An 18,366-nucleotide genomic window follows, 5' to 3' on the forward strand; every position below is an offset into this window, starting at 1 on the left:
GGAGATAAATCTGTACCAGGACTTCACAATATTTCTCCAAATGGAACCCATGAATACAGAGGTGGCAGGACTGAATCAAACCATCCTCCAACTCAGCAAAGCTGGCAGTTGGGCAGGTGACCTTCACACTCTTGCCAGTTCTCCCCGGACACCTCTTGAAGACATCCACTGGAGAACTGTTGACTTTTTCTTTTGCATCCCACTTTCTTAAAAGGTGCTCAATCTATTATCTTCACGATTCACTTTCTCACTTCCATCTGGTTTCTGCCCTAATGTCGCTTCAAAAGTGAGGTCTTCTGTTATTACCCTATATAAAATAACACCATCTCACTCCCCATGGAATTTCCTGGTCCTATTACCCTGGTTCATTTTTTTCTTCATAGTATTTACTACCATCTGTATGTATATTGTCTATTTGCACCAACTAAAATGTTAGGTCTATAGGAGTAATGATTTCATCTCTTTTTCCTCTGTTATACCCTAGCATTCAGAATACTGCCTGGCAGTGAAATGTTAATGAATGTCTATTTTTTCAGTAGTACCTACCCAAATCACAGGCTGAATCTAATGTTATCTATGTTGGGAATCACTACCTCTACTGGCTTCTTCTATATACCCTGTGCTTTTCAAACAATGTTTCTCAGTCTTTTTCTAATATCGTATGTGAGGGTTATAGGGTAGAGCATAATCCTATCTGTACTGGTGACTAATATGAACCATCTATACTATTCTAGGATCAAGCTGGGCCATCAAATGTTGTCTCTTAGATCACAGTACCTTGGCTGCCTTTGGAACAGTTTTTACTGACATGTACTTTGGTAATCTGCTATCAGCTTGGATAAATGATGCTTCACAAAACAGATTTATATCATCACCATTATCATAGTAGTAAGACTACTTTAAAAATGTCACTTATGAGTCTTTACTATCTTCTATGTGCTTTATATGTATTAGTTCATTGAATCTTCACAAGAATTACTATTATTTCTATTATTCTCCTCTTTTAACATAGAGGGAGCTGAGATTGAAAACTTAAGTCACTTTCCTAAGATCACAAATCTAGTAAAGCAGAAGAACAAGAACTTAAAGCATGGTAAATCCTATACCAAACCTCATGCTCTTAACTACTATACTACGATGCTCTGCTATAAACATTTCACTTGAGAAATTTATGTAAAAGATAAGTACAAAAGAAAACCTGCAAGTCTCTAAAAGAACTAGATAGTGAGAGCTATATAAAAGTGATGGTGCCTCACTTTTTACTGTGAACTAAATATTCAATTCAGATACAGAAGTGAGTAGGTCTTTATGGCCCACATATTTCCTTGAGTCTTGACCTCCTCATCTAATTTATGTTTAAACTAATTCCTCATGCATTTCCTGTAAGTTCTGTCACTCCTTCCACTTTAAAATGCATATACTCCACTATGATTGTTACATTGGAACAGTTTAAATACTATAAAAAACAAGCAAACTCAGAATTCAGCTGTTCCAAAATAAGAACCCAATTAGGTACAAGTATTTTAAAAGAGAATACAGAGACAAAAGAAATGGAATCATAACGGTATTCTAGGTGATATGCTTGGTGCTCAAGAGATTACAAGAATAGCTCTGGGCATAGCAGCCAACAGCATCTACAGTCATTAACATCACTTCTTGGGAGGAGTGAGGCAAAGGCAAAGGTAATACGTAAAAGACCAAGCACTTTTCTCATTTCCTACCATATTCCCCACCTTTAAGGAAGGCCAAACTCTTTCCTACGGTACTACTCACAAGGTAACAAATTTGTAACTCTGCAAAGTTTCTAATTGCTATTCTACATCAAGAGGAGAATGCTTTTTTCTCAAAAGAAAAATTCACAGAACATTCCATTCAAAGGCAATTGTGGTTAATACCAGTATTTGACAACTTAAATGAGCTATGTATAAAATTTACAACAAAAAATAAAGTGCATTACCACCAATAAAATGTATGTTTTTTGAAGGCTAAAAGGGAATACAGACCACAATAACCTTCCAAATAAACTATAAACTTACCTTAGCTACTTCTTCTTCTAATCGTTCTTGGTACTGTTTTTCCAGCAACTTAACCATATTTGTTTCCTGTTTCACTCCAAATTCACCAGAAAACTAAATTAAAAAGCAAAATATGACATATTTATTTACACTAATTATACACCACTTATTTTTAAACTTCTACTCTCAAATATCTTCAAAAGATTACTGTTTTTTAGAAAGCTTCTGAAAAATTTTAATAAATTTCTGCTCCCTTAATTAAAAACAATAATTCTAGTGAATAATTCTAGTGTACAATTCTACTAAATAATTGTACTTACTACTGTGAACTTAACAAAGATGCAAAGTGAGAAATATATTTATAATTACTAACACACAGTTCTAGAGTGGGGAAAAGATACTTCTTAAATATAATTAATAAGATGTGCATGTATTTAATTTTAAGTAACGTTAACAGTGGCTATCTTTGCTCATGACATTATAAACAAATTTCTTTTCTTCTTGGTACTTATTAATAGTATCCAGTTTTCTACAAATACAAATTACTTTTATAAACAGAAAAAAAAAGAATGGTTATTTAAATGTAAACATGTTCTTGGCAAGAAAGTACTTCTTTATTTACCAATTATCTGAATGTCATCCAAACAGATATTCCATGTGGGATGAATGTGGAAGAACTGAGAATGTGGCCAATGTCTCTCTTCTATATCCAGAATGAGAGAGGGCAATGATCTTTTTCTGTAGGACTTAAGAACTAAAAATTTACTGAGTGAAGATCAGGGTTTTACAGTTATGTTTGAGAAAACTGGCCACAGATTGGGAATATATACAGTGCTGAGGAGAGGTAAAAGGCGGTTTAGCTAGATGAGATATACTGTAAAAGATGAGGGGCTTTTCTATAGCATGGCCTGTGCTGAAGAAAGCCTCATCCAATGTCCCAGCCCTAGCATACTGAATTTTGGGAATTCCTAAATACTATTCTAGAGACAGCCTAGTTCAACTCCCCATGGTAGGAAGGAAAGCTGTTTCTCTTTTCTGAAACTAATCTGTTATAAAGTTCAGGGCACTGAAACTAATTTGTAATACACCCCATGTTATATAAAACAAGACAAATTTTAAACTAGAACGTATTTAGGGGGAAAAAAACACCTCTCAATTTTAACTTTCTTGTGTTTTTCCTATGCTATGAAAGTACATCAAATTTCTTCACTTATATATTCTTCTGGGTCTTTTACATAAGGTATTATCCTCATATTTACTATACTTAATTCTTAGCAACTATTTATTGGATAATTATTAAACCACAGACATAAAAATGATAGTAACAGGGCTTCCCTGGTGGTGCAGTGGTTGAGAGTCCGCCTGCCGATGCAGGGGACACGAGTTCGTGCCCTGGTCCGGGAAGATCCCACATGCCGCAGAGCGGCTGGGCCCGTGAGCCATGGCTGCTGAGCCTGCGCGTCCGGAGCCTGTGCTCTGCAACGGGAGAGGCCACAACAGTGAGAGGCCCACATACCGCAAAAAAAAAAAAAAAAAAAAAAAAAAAAAATATTGATAGTAACAAAAATAAAATCAGTGTACATAACAGTTTAAAGATATAATACCTCTGTTGCACCATCGATGTTCTGTTTTAGACAACTTCCAGGGTATACTGTTTTCTGTACATCAGATTCAGTAATTACCATTGAATCAATGGAAAAGCTAAAAATAAATGAGGATGAAAGAATTAGTGTTGTGTGTAAATTTTACTGTTAGTCCAAATTTACAGCATGCATAAAATGTGTATTGGGGCAATGGAAACAAGAATGACAGGTCAAGAGTTACAGGTATTGTAACTTAAGTCATATTTTTGACTGATTAAAAATAAAGCAGCAGAATTAAATGATAGAATATTTTAACAGATTATCCCTGAATTTTATGCCATTGTATAAAGTCTACTACAAAAGCATGACATGGAGCTGTTTATAAGTATTAACATCTTTTTAAAGTTACCTATGCTATTATTGAGTAAAAAAGTTTGTAAAATCTCATTTTTATTAAAAATTTACACACACACACACACACACACACACACACAGAAAAAAGTCTGGAAGAATACGCATCAAAAGCAACACTGATGGGCTTCCCTGGTGGCGCAGTGGTTAAGAATCCACCTGCCAACGCAGGGGACACGGGTTCAATCCCTGGTCCAGGAGGATCCTACATGCCGTGGAGCAGCTATGCCCGTGCGCCATAACTACTGAGCCTGCTCTCTAGAGCCAGTGAGCCACAACTACAGAGCTCATGTGTCACAACTACTGAAGCCCACGTGCCTAGAGCCCATGCTCTGCAACAAGAGAAGCCACCGCAATGAGAAGCCCGCGCACCACAACAGAGTAGCCCCCGCTCACTGCAACTAGGGAAAGCCCGCACGCAGCAACAAAGACCCAATGCAGCCAATAAATAAATAAATAAATAAGACCTTCATTTTTAAAAAAAGTAACACTGATTACCTCTAGTGGAACAGGTGGGCAGTGACAATAAGAAAGATTCTTAATTTATACATAACCACTTCTGGAATTTTTTGTTTTTAATCTATTCATGTATCTTTTGGTATTCATGTCCTTATTCTGGATTGTATTGTATTTGGTCATTTCCAAATGTTCACTCTTACAAATAAAGCTACAGTGTAAATCTTCACAAATATATCTTTGCACACATCTGTAGATGTTTCTACATAAAAAAATCCTATAATTTTTAACATTTAAAATTTTAATATAATGCCATATTTGAAAAACTTACATTAATTTAACTCCATAACAGTACCATTTAAGTATTTTCTCAAAACTTCAACAACACAGAGTCATAACAGTCTTAAAACTTTCTTAGAACATGTATGTCTTTATTTTTGAGATTACACATTCTTTCAAATGCTACTGGTCGTGAAAGTTTCTTCTGTTGTGACTTGCCTATACATCTTCTATATTCATGTTACATGATCGTACAAACTCATTCTTCTTGTCTTTATTCTCTGCCCTTTCCTGGTTCTTCTTTCTTATCATTTTGTCTGTTTCCTCATAGTTTCTTGCATACACTATTATGATCCTTTGTTTCATGTCTTCTTATTTTCATAGCCCATGGAAAATCCTGATTATTTATCCAGCTATAAAGACCCAAACTTCAAAAAAAAAATGCTGCTTAGTCCATAAGGACTTCAATTCTGTAATTTTATAGCATTTGAAAGTGTTTATCCAAAATTAAAAAAAAATAGTCTGGCTAAAACCAAATTCACTGTTCCCATCTTACAAATTAAGGTCCTACCCACCCTCCACCTGTCTGATTTCTCTATTTATATTAATACATCATAAACCTCCATATTCTCTAGCTCAAACAACAGAGGTCATCTTTCCTCTGCTTTGCTCCCAAGATTCCTTCTATCTTAAGTGTCTCATAGTCAACCCTTCATTTCCATTCCCCCTGGAGCCACTCCAAAAAATATCATTGCAGAAATGTCAAGTGATGGGCACTGAAAAATGCCACAAAGACATGGGTTTATGTTCCAGCACTTTGGCTGTATCGTCATGTTATATTCCCCAATCATTACTTGAAAAAAATTAGTTTTGTGAATAAGTATTATTTCAATGATTGGATTGAAGTCCCCTGAGGTAAAGGACCACTTTATATACATCTAAAGTTTCCCCCATGACATCTAGCCAAGTCTCTTCCCAGTCATGGTTTCTTTTAATCCTCACGATCTCACGATAGTTTTTATTCCCTAATATTACTTAGACATGTTTATATATCAGCCCAAGACCACATAGCCAATCAAAGGTCAAATCAGGAGTCAAATGTAGGTCTGTATGACTCTAAAGCTCATGGTTGTTCCAATTCCATACTACATCGCCAAGAGGTTTCTAGTATGACATCACCAAATACTTGTTAAATGAATGACAATTATTTTTCTTAAACTAGTTCAAGTCTATCTTAGGAGAACAGTATATTCTTTATTCAAAAAGTGCTATAGTTGTATCCAAATATGTGATGACATTTAACAAGAAATAACTAAATACATGTTCATAGGAGTGAACATGGCAGTCAATAAGCCTCATTTTTGCAGGGTGGGAGAAAACTAATGGTTTTCGTTGAAAGGTATTGTTAATACATTTCCAGGGATTATTAGAGAAACTCTAAAAAAGCATGATGAGCTGGCAAAAGCCCAAGTGCAAGAACAGCAAAGTAGGTCTACACTTCCAGAAAACTTCCTTTTCTTCATGCTTTGGAGAGAAAACATCACTAATTAAAGGAAGGAAACTTGAAATACTGTAAGTGGTTATGAAAGAGTTCTTGCTATATACCTATTTTCTTCCTTATCAAAAACCCTAAATAGTTTCCAAATATCAATCTATGGACTGCCTGCTTCAGAATTATCTTGTTACAAATACAGATGACCAGAAACCATCTCAAAGCTACTGAATCTAACTCTTCAAATGTAAAATCCAGTAACCTGTAATTTCAATAATAACAATGAAAAAATAATAATTTCAAACACTAATAATTTCAAAAACCTCCAATGTTTTTAATGCATGGTAAAGTTTGGGAACCACTGACCTCAAATAAAATGGAAGCTTTATAAGGCTGTGCCAATGCTGGATAAACAATTCCAAAGCCTACATACAGACCCTGAATAAAAGATGGAGAAACAGAATGCTTCCGAAGAAGTGTGGAAATTCAGTATTTTGTCTCCAATAAAACCCAAAACAAAACAAAAAACCCCCTTGTCTTTAGGTTCCAATAACAAGTGCCTATAGAGACATCACTCTTAGAGCAGCAGAGCCAGTCAAAGTTAGGTTAAATCTCTGAGGACTTTATAGAGCTAGTTAAATACTACAGCACACTTCCCTACTAAATTATAAACTGTTCATTCATTTAAAAAATATTTATTGAGCACCTACTATACATAGGGAATTATTATAGGGTTTGGGATACAGTGAGTAAATAAACAAAAATCCCCTTACAAAGCTTGAACTTCTTCACAGGGGACAGATAACAAAAACAAATAAATAAACCTCCCCTCCAAATATAATATAGACTTGTTTTTATTTTATATAAATATATTGTTTTATATATATAAAACAGTTATATATATAGTTTATATATATATATAAAAACAGGACCAGGGGATGAAAAGTGGTACAGTTTAGATTTATTTTGGAAGTAGATATAACAGCATTTCTTGATAGACTGGAAGTGAGGTTTGAAAGAGGAGTCACCAGAGGTGGAGTTAGATGGCTGCAGAGGAGCAAATTTTGAGGGGAAGATCCAGAGCTGTATTTTGGACATGGTGAATCTGAGCATTAGACAACCAAGTGGAGAAAGTCCAGTATGACTGGAATGATCATATCTTATATTCTTTGTGTACTTCCTATATCAAAGTAGCAAAGACTGGGCATACAATAAACAACAAGTAACATGCACACCGCCTGATTTAACTTAGCATATTCATAACAACAAGCATCTTTATAAAATAAAGGTGTAAGTAAAATTCCTATTATAAAATGTATTTGGTTTACATTAACATTTATTTCAGAGATGAAGAATTATCTCCTGTTCTTATTTCTTGGCAATGCTATAGCCCATCTCTTTCAAGCAAATTTGCTTAAGTTACACTTTTTTTCTTAAAACAACCATACTATGATTGTTACTAAGCTACAAATACTATTGAATGAAATTATAAGTAGATGGATACCTTGGCTGAACTGTAAACTCATTAACAGCTTGTAGCCTTTCCTGCAAAGAATGAATCTCTGCCCCATAGTTTTCTTCAGTTTCTTTCAGTTGCTGCTGCAAAGAGGATACGAGGTTTTCTAATTCTTGAACTTGTCCTTCAAGTTGTTTAATTTTTTCGGTATCTTGCAGAGCAGATAACTTTCTTTTATGACAAACATCTGAGTTACATGAATGGAAGAAAATGCACATTTCAATACAAATTTCTTAGTGAAATACCACAATTACTGTTTTGAATGTGCAGAGAATATTAATTCTTCTTTGAAAAATGTTTTTTAGTAGTAATAACTCAGGTATCAATTTAAACTCATTTAGACTGATGATAACAAGAAAACATGAATAGTGTAATTCAAGATCATTTCTTCTATCTTCATGGCTGCAGTACCCCTAAAACTACCAATTTTAAGTCTTTAAATTGAAAATAATTTATAACCAGAGAATGTAAGAAGTGGGAAGACATGAGTAGTCTAAATCTTTCATTTTAAGGATGAGAAAACTGAGACCAAAGAGGGTTACAGTGAAATGCCCAACGCACTAAGTTGTCTCAAATTTTAAAGCAAAAAATCAAATTACTGAACATTTGGTATAAAAACACCACATTACGGTATACAATCAAAATTTACCAGTGTCTTGAAAATTTGTCATCTGAGGATGGGTTGATAAAAAGTCTGCTTCCTCTTTTGGTAGGTTTTCTTCTGCAAATTCAAGTTTCACATCACCTGTCTGCTGTCCTTGAATCTATTGAAAATAACAGAAGAAAAGCAGTGACATAAATATATGACCCAGGATTGTGAAAACTATATAAAAGCAACTTTACTTTTAAAATGTTTTTTCCAAAATCACCTAAAATTGTGACACTCTAATACAAGTATTTTCCCTTCCAAGTTATTCCACGCTCTCTTGACACAGTGACTCACATCCCATTCCCTTCACAGCACTGATATTATATTAGTAAACACAATGTTCTTTCATAACCAGAAGGAATTTCATTTTACTATAAAAATAGGAGCTGCACAGAATTTGGTATAAAGTTCATAATAATATTTAAAGTATGACTTGATCTCTGAATTTTCAACTCATACACAGTAAATTTTATATTATCAATACTTAATAACATACCTGCTATTAATCTCTGGATATAACTCACATACAACCAGGTAACTGACAAATGTATGCTGTTCTTTATACAAAAGGAAGGAAAACAGCAAAAACAGATAAACCTCAGCTTATTTCCTTAACTATTAAAACTAGGCAACAATATGTCAGATGTGTGTGTATTAATTTAGTCATTCCTCAAATATTTAATAATCGGTCTACTATGTGGCCAGTACTGTGACAAGGGAGAGTAAGAATATAAAAAGAGTAAAAAAAAAAAAAAAAAAAAAGTGTATCTGCCCTCACAGAATTCATCAACTAATTGGGGAAGTAAAATTAAACAATTAGAGAAGCATTAAACTATAATGTTTGACTAAAGGGCAATAACAGAAGAAAGACTGATGTGGGTCTGAGTAATTATGGAGGAAGTCAAATTTGATTTGGGCCTCCATCATTTTGGGCAATGATTAGGAAAGTTTACATGGAAGAAAGAATAAGAGCATTTGTAAAAGAATGACCTGCTATAAGTAGTGAAGACAATGATCTTGAGGGACGGGAGAAATTGCGCTAGATAAATAAGACAGGTATAAACAACACCATAAAAGCAAGGGATGAGTTTGGACTTGCTATACTAGATGAACAAAGGATACTGTAGAAGAAGGTGAGCAACAGGATAAAAGCTATTTCCTACGAAGGCTATTTCAGCTGGTACTACTCTTACCACGTCCTCTACCTCACTCCTACCCGCTGTGTACATTTCAACCAAGGATCTTGCCTCCTACTTCCTAGAGAAAATAAAGCCCATCAGGTAAATACTTCAGTTTACAGCTCAACCTTTCTATACTGTCACTTAATTCATTCAGCAAACATATAGTATGCCTTTACCATGTGCTAAACAAAGCACTGTGCTAAGAAGAGGAAATGAAAATAAAGAGAAGACTTCCTGATTCTGAAGGGTTTAGTGGGGTTTAGTCTAGTGGAAGAGGCAGAAGAGTAAACAATTACAATAACACGAAAAGTAATGTAAGTTTGAACTTGTAAGTTTGAAAATGAAAGTTTGAACAAGGAGCTATGGAACAGGAAAGAAAGGAAGGTAATCAAGTATTTAAAATAATGGAGAAAGGTAAGTGCAAAAAAATAAAAAGTACAGATACTAAGAGAATGGAGGGAGAAATTTCTAGTCTAGGAGGATAGGTAAAGAAGACGACACAAAGGGTAATCTGGGACGAAGTGAGAGAGTGGCATGGACATATATACACTACCAAATGTACTAGCTAGTGGGAAGTAGCCGCATAGCACAGGGAGATCAGCTGGGTGGTTTGTGACCACCTAGAGGGATGGGATAGGAAGGGTGGGAAGGAGTTGCAAGAGGAAGGAGATATGGGGATATATGTATATGTATGGCTGATTCACTTTGTTATAAAGCAGAAATTAACACACCATTGTAAAGCAATTATACTCTAATAAAGATGCTTAAAAAAAAAGGTGACACAAAAGAAATAACATTTGAACCAACTGGAATTATAAGTAGGAATACACTAAGCAAATCGGAGGGGGAAGGACAGTGTTAGACAGAAAAAACAGCATGCAAAAAAGCCCCAGGGGTCTGAAAGATATGGGTGTATTTTGGAAACTCTAAGTTTTTCAATATGGCTAAAATGAGGAAGAGGATTAGTAGGTGAGGCTAGCAGGTTAAGCAGTGATGTACTGCCGACTGACTCACCCCAATCAACCTCTGGGATGCCTCTACAGTTGTAGCCAACTTGCTGGGATAAAATGTGAAATTCACTTTTTTATCTATTGTGCAGAAAAGAGTTAATGCAGAAGTTGTGAGATTTCTATCTCTTTAAAAAGGCCTGCTTACAAGTCTGGCCCTTGGCTGGCATCTGGAAACTTAGCTGGTAAACGATTCTCTACACTAATATAAAAGTTTCCCTAAATTGTAAGAGAGTCTCATGTACAAGCAATATGGTTTATGCTGAACACATGCTTTCTTTCTGGAAGTCTGAATTTGGTATGTTCTGGCAGAGGATGCCTATTTGGCTGACACCTGATAAAAAAGAACTATGGTTTCCTAGGCTTAGATGAGCTTCCTTAGTAGTCAAAACTTAGCACGTATCGTCACAACTGCTAGAGGAATGAAGTGTGTCTTCCTGTGACTCCACTAGGAGAGAATTTTAGAAGTTTGTGCCTATTTCCTCCAGACTTTGCCCCATGCTCCTTTTCAAACCTTTATGGGGCTGATTTTGCTTTGTATCCTTTTGCTGTAATAAATCTTAGCCTTGAGTACCACTATTATGTTGAATCCTGTGAGTTCTTCTGGTGAACCACTGAAGTGAGGAGTGGTCTTAGGGACCCTCAGCACACCCATACTCTGCCTTATTATACAGACATGTAAGGTGTAAGTTTCACTGATACAGGGAATGAAAAAAATAATGAGTTGTCTTGGTCTTGTTCCTCTCCTTTTACTTCCACATCAACTGACTACCAAATTCTTTAGGCCCTTCCTTAAAATATCTTATGAATCGTCCCTTCTTATTTCCTACCTCCCACTGCCACCAGATTAATCTCCCTAAAAGTTCAACTTCATGATGTCTAGACCATGATCACAAATCTCCAACAGCTTTTTAATGTCCACAAAAGTGTCACCTAGCATTCAAAGTTTGGTACAGTCTAACCTCTCTAATCTTAAAGTCCATTACTCTCTGAGCAATATGTCCCTAATATATCACACTTACACCTCCAAGACTTTGATCATATCACCTCTTCCACCTGGAATGCTATTTCCCTTCCCCTTCCTTACCTAAACCTACACATCTTTCATGGTCCAATTCAAGTCCCACTTCCTCCAAGAATTCTTCCTTAATTATTTGTACCTATACTCATCTACATATTTGCTTAATTCCAAAAGTACTTGGCTTTTATTTTATTTTTTATTTTTTTGGCTGCACCTTGCAGCACGTGGATTGGAGTTCCCCGACCAGGGATCAAACCCATGCCCCTTGCAGTGGAAGCACAGAGTCTTAACACTACTGGACCGCCAGGGAAGCTTCTGAACACTAATTAAATGTTGCCTTGGATAACTATTTTATATACATACATATATATATATATATACACACATCATATTTCTTGAATTAGCCTATGAAGTCCATCAATTTATCAATTCCTTCCGTCTAGTGACTATTTACACTGTATACTGCTTTATTCCCAGTACACAGTATAACCTAGCATATAATTAGCAAATAAAAATTACTGGCTGAATAACTGAATGAGAACAAGTATACATCTTTCATTTCTTTTGTACTCCCTTCAGAGTATATTTCAGTATGATGTGAGATCAGGAGTTAAGGGAGAGAACTGTCTAGGATGATATGATCCTCAAGTTTCTGGTTGAATGTCACTCTTCAAAACTGAGAAGGGAGAGAAGCTGGTTTAAGGGGAAGAAATTAATAAATTCAATTTCAATGTTGATTGAGACATACATAAAGGATACTTGAGTAGAGATATCCAATTAGATATACGACTCTGTAGCTCAGGAGTAAGAACTGACTAGACACAGAGATCTGGAAGCCATGGAAGTGAATGAAGGCAGCATACAGCATAATTAGCAGATCAAGCACAGATTCTTGGTGACTATAAATGGGTGGGCAAAACCCACAACGAAGGCTTAAAAAGCCACAGAATTGAAGTCACAGAAGCTAAGGGAAGAAAATATTCTAAGAAAGTAGCTAATACTACAAAATAAAAAAAATAACAGAATTAAAAAGAAAACTAGTTCAAGATAACACTGAGCATGTATTTACATCTACAGTTGCAAAGTAGAAGTCTGACTTTAATTCTAGGCTACAGAAGTATTCTTCTGGGTACCAAACACCTTTTCTTGATTTTTTTTCCTTCCTAATTGTTTCTCAATTAGGGGGAAAAAAATCCTTTTTATTTTTAATACTTCCCAACACTTAAAAAAGCAAAAGACCTCACATAAAATTGATAAACTGAAGGAATAAACAACACTGGGCCCTGTTCCTACGTGACAACAACATGTGAAGCTGAGAAGTCTCTGCCCCCTTTAGATGAGGTATGTTTTCTCCAGGTTTCACTTTTCCAGCTTTCACTTGGCCTTCTTCATTTACTTTATGAGCTGAGCTCACGTAGGCATTTATGTTCATGATCTCTGACATGTATCTCTCCTCCCTCCCCATGACTCAATTAAAACCATAATGAATCTTTAAAAGGTATAAATCCATAATAAACCAAAAAATAAAAGAGACTAAGAAAGATTTCAACAGAAAAGGGGTAGCAGAATACTGATTAAGCAGGGTGGAGGAAGCAGCGGCCTAAAGCACACGTGAAGGGAGCCACAGTTATAGCAGACAGTTAGCTTAGCTAGTAGAACCCTAGAAAGGCCCCAGGCTCAGAGAGAGATCAATGACAGGCAGAGATCAGAAAACAAATATATTGACCTTTAACTAATCACAGTATAGCACTTTCTGCTGATTCAGCCAGGAAGAAGCCTGGTGGAAGGTAAAAGTTTTTCTCAAAACAAACTGAAAGAAGTGTCTGGGGAGAACTAAGGAGGCAAGTGTGGGTGTTTGTGTTCCAGAGTAGCCTCCCACATTCTGGCACTGGGGAAGGGAGGTTTGTGTCTCACCAAAGGAAACTGTTCCTCACTCACTGTCCTGAAAGGAAAGAGGCAAAATGACAAACATCACTGTAGTGACTTGTTTACTGTAAGCCCTCCTACACTATTTAATAACTTCAACTATGTACTGCCATAAGGAAAACCAACATATTTTTAAAAGAACGAAAGAATACAAGGATGGAAGGTAAGAAATCAGAAAGAAAATCTGATAATTAAGAATTCACTGGTAACTTTCACCAAAGAAAGTTTAGTGAAGTATAAGTTTGGAGCTTGTTTACAGTGGGTGGAAGAGAGAGCAAGACAGGAAGAGATGGGAAACTATGACTACAGTCTATTCTTTCCTTCAAAGAATATGACAATGAAGTTGAAAGAAAACCACAAAGGGAGATATTAGATTCAAGAAGACTGGTTATGTTCTAAATAGTGGAGACAAGAGGACTATGCAAGGGGCAAGAAAGACAGAAATAAGAAAAACAGACAAAGAAGCTGAAAGCACAAAAAGGAGGGAAGAAACAGGTTATCAATCTTAGAGGAGACAGAAGGTGATATTAACAAAAGGACAGGAAATAAAATAACCTTGGTTATAAAAAGGGATAACTTCTTCTGAGACAGAAGGAAAACAGAGTATTGTCAGATTTGAAGAAATACATATGGTCTAGAAGGAGCAAGATGAGATAATTTATAACTGATAGCTCCCATACTCACAGAAAAATGAGAAATAAGGCCACCTGCAAAGAAAAAAGGGGAGTAGAAATGGAATGTATGACTCGAGGGAAGTTATAACATTAGGTAGCATCCACTGAGGGGACTATGAGAGAATAAATGACAATATAAAAGAATTGTCAAGTGATCCTGAGGGTCCAGCTGCAGTCAGAGACCATGATTATGCAGTGTCACCAAACCACATCACCATCTAATTTTCTTAGCAGCCCTCAGAAACCCAAGTATGAGTGAAGAAGAAGGGTTCTCAGAGGCAGGATAAGGGCAGCAGAAAAACAAGAAGTCTAGACTACTAAGGGTACTGGTAAGAAAATGGTATGATGATTCTGAATAGGGTTCAATATCTAGCTATGAATGGAAGGAGAAAGAAAACTAGTAATTGTAGAGAAATGTGGAATTAAAGAAGGGCTTTAAATCTATCCACCATCCACCTGTCCTCCTACATAGTTATCTGTAAGACACTGGGATAGGTTTATAGATTTTAGGAAAGGCTGGATAAGGTTGTGCTTTAATTGCACAGAAAGAGGAAGAGAGAGGGAAAGGAGAAAGGGGGTAAAATAGAATGGGAAAAAAAAGGAGGGGAAGAGAAAGAGGAAGAACTAATACACATTATTTTTCTGATATAGTTAATAAATTATATGATGCCATCTATACTCTCTTACTTAGTTACTATGTGCACATTTCTAAAATATCTGCTTGAAAGAAATTTTATATAACACACCATGTGAAACCAGCTATATTCTAAACAACTAATCACATTTTTCTCTAAAACAGACTCACTGCTTTAAAAAATGTTATATGTAAAATTAAATGCAACCGTTTCACAAAGTTTACAATTTGACATTTTATATACATTTTAACTTTATCATGACTTCAAAAACTCTCTAAAGGGGTAAAGAGTATTCAAACTGCAGAAACTCCTTCAGCTCACTGATACTATAAATATATGTCACTTTTCCCTAATTTTCTTTTCATGTTCACTTATTTTAGAAATTCTTGGTTGATGAAATAGCTTACAAAATAGCAGGTAATACAATAAATGCAAACATCATAATACATTTTCCATCTTACAGACCTTACTTAATCGTGACTGAAGTACCAAGAGTTTGTTGTATTCTTCTGTTACTTTGTTGAGAAGAGTTTGCACATTTTCTTGAAAATCTAAATGATAAACAATTATAATAATTTCACTCTATAATAAAAGTCTGCTTCTTTCAATAAGTATTACTCATCTATTCATAACTTCAGAAAATTGCCTGCTAGAAGTAAAATTCATAGATTTAGTAACCAACAATTAAAACCTCATTAATGTGGAACACCTGCTACAAAGATTAACTTGACAATTTCACATTAAAATACATTAATTTCTTTTGGCATTCATTAATTTGTACATATTTGTTCATTCTTCATACAAATGGACAGGGGTAGGAAACATTTTATCTGTGAAGGAATATCAAAAAAAATGAGGTTTAATTTGTAAAAATGAACTAATATAGGATTCCTATTAAGAAAGATAACTGAATGTCTTATTCTTTTTTTAAAAAATAAAACCCTGACATAAACTTATTCAATAAAATACCACAACTTTTAAAGGTTTGGATCTATGGTATAAAATTAAGAATTATAGTAAGGAAAAGATGGAAGTAGAGGAACAGAGGATAAGGAGACAAAGAAACTTGTAGACAGCTTTGGTTCTCTTTATATCACGCTTACTGCATTGTAAAACTAAAAATGTACATTAAAGATTTAAGATTTCATGAACCTGAAAAAACAAGATGTTAAGATAACTCAAATTGGCTAAGTGATAAAATCATGAATTAACTGAGAAAGTTTATCAAGTCATTTAAGAAAATTACTCTGTTCAATAATGTGGTAAAGCCTTTATTACCTTGAACTTCATATTTATAATCTTGCAATTCTAATTCTTGATTTTCAGAAGTGTGAACACCGGAAGTCTCTTTCTCTTTCTCTTCTACATTTACTTCACATTTTAAAGCAGAAGTATAATGTTCACCAAGGACACTGCAAAAAGTCTGTTGACAACAAAATTAGGTATTTTATGGAATTAAAATTTTGATTTCTGCCACTAAAGATCATTAAACACTATTTTTCTATATGCAAAAGACAGTCAAGGGCTTCCCTAGTGGCGCAGTGGTGGAGAGTCTGCCTGCCGATGCAGGAGACACGGGTTCGTGCCCCGGTCTGGGAAGATCCCACATGCCGCGGAGCGGCTGGGCCCGTGAGCCATGGCCACTGAGCCTGCGCGTCTGGAGCCTGTGCTCCACAATGGGAGAGGCCACAACAGTGAGAGGCCCGAGTACCACAAAAAACAAAAAAAAACAAAAAAAAACAGTCAAAATGGCACAGAAAAATCAGTAAGAAAACACTCTCTGTATATCACATCACGCTGCAAAAGAAATAACCAAGTCTAAATCTCTCTCCACATAGAGAATGTGAAATTCTTCTTACACCAGGAAAATACTGATAGTCTTCATTATCTATAATATATATCAAATATATCTATCAAATTATAACTTTTTGCTTCTTCCTAATAATGAATATATCTTGTACTTTAATCTACCACTTTCTGGCTTGGATCCTATTCTGATGTTATCTCTGTAAGGTCAACTACCCTTGAAAAAACACCAAAAGATGAGGACAGAAGTTCAAAAAGTAGTCTATAAATTCTATAGAAATTATAATATATGAAGTAGGAGATCACATTCATACCCTTTAACATAAGAGAATACTATTCTGTGGTTTATACATGGAAAAAAAATATTTGACCCATCATTCTGGTTTTTCTCCTGAGCAACAGACAATTTTATCATCACTTACAAATAACATATGCCGCATAATCATCTCATAAGCCCTCTAAATAAGTTTCACCTGTGCCCCTCATGCAACTGAAAATAACAATCAACAACTTCTAGACTTAACCAATTTGTTTATTGTTGCTATTTCTTGAGATTTGCCTAAAAGTTAAACTATACTATTAATAATTGACTTTATTAAATTTTCAACACTGTCCCTAAGGTAGAATTTTATCATAAATTGATAAATTGATTCAGGTTGGTAGAAACCTGATCACCCAATTTACAGGTGAGACAACAGATCCAGAAAGATGAAGTAACTAGTAACATCAATGATTAGTGACAAAATCAGGTTTCACGATGAACTCCAGGGGACCTCTCCATTACAACAACTTGATTCATATTTCAACTTCAGATTAGGGGTCAAGTAAAAACATTAATGGAAGAAAAGAAAATATAAAGTCAGTTTATAAATAAACTACTGTGACTTGGGCCCTCTTTCCATAGGTACAGACTATCAACAATGGATATGAAAGGACAATCAATGCCGGAACCCTTCGGGAGGTGGAGGCTGAATGAATGTGGTTATTTCTGACTTTCTTTTGCTTTTCTGAATACTGTTTTTGAACTATTCTGTAGGTAATCAGAATCAGTAAGGGAGCTTTACCTTCCCAACTAATACCATCCTCCTCCCTCTTTGATTTACAAATACACAGGCTGAGATGGAGATCTGTGACAAGCCTAGGCATGTATTTTAAATTTTGAACTATTTCAAATATGCAGAAAAAATAGTTCATCTATTACCTAGCTGTAACAAATACTAATATTTTGTCATATTATATCCATATTTTTAAAAAGAAATTGAACATTACATACAGATTTGAAGATTTCTGAATTAAGTACTGCTTACCTATTTCATTCACCTGTCTCTCTGCCCACAGGTGATTACTCTAACATGCATGTTTTTATACTTTTTCTTTTGAGATTTGCTGATATTAGTACACCTAGCAAACACTGCAATATGGTGTTCCATTGTACAGATATAACACAATTTGTTTATTCATTTGCCTGTAGATAAAAATCTGAGTTGTTTCTAATTTTTGACTTAACATAGACATTCTTGCAATGAACATATCTGGTTGTGCACAAATGTGAGCCTAAGTAGAAGTAAATGCCTGGGCTGTACGATGTACATATCTTCAACAATATACCTTGTCAATCTGCTTCTCAAGGTAGTACACTCCCACCAGCAGTGTAGAAGCGCTCCTATTTCACCCGATCTTCACAAATATAATTATACTTGGCATAATTAGTTTTC

The 18,366-nt window shown here is 35.2% G+C and overlaps 1 protein-coding gene across 6 annotated transcripts in view; it reads right to left on the reverse strand.

The window, feature by feature from the left end:
* The window catches only part of AKAP9 (A-kinase anchoring protein 9), a 153,217-nt gene that overhangs the window by 81,696 nt on the left and 53,155 nt on the right, over positions 1-18,366 (reverse strand). For all 6 annotated transcript variants that reach the window (XM_081243401.1, XM_081243399.1, XM_081243398.1 and 3 more), the window contains 6 exons: positions 16,124-16,268; positions 15,311-15,396; positions 8,402-8,516; positions 7,741-7,939; positions 3,620-3,716; positions 2,037-2,129 (listed from right to left, as the gene is read on the reverse strand). In XM_081243401.1, the coding sequence (XP_081099527.1) occupies positions 2,037-2,129; positions 3,620-3,716; positions 7,741-7,939; positions 8,402-8,516; positions 15,311-15,396; positions 16,124-16,268 (735 nt within the window). The remainder of the gene's footprint in view (positions 1-2,036; positions 2,130-3,619; positions 3,717-7,740; positions 7,940-8,401; positions 8,517-15,310; positions 15,397-16,123; positions 16,269-18,366) is intronic.

The sequence above is a fragment of the Mesoplodon bidens genome (assembly GCF_964165515.1).
Source record: "Mesoplodon bidens genome assembly, chromosome: 9".
Taxonomy (NCBI): Eukaryota; Metazoa; Chordata; class Mammalia; order Artiodactyla; family Ziphiidae; genus Mesoplodon; species Mesoplodon bidens.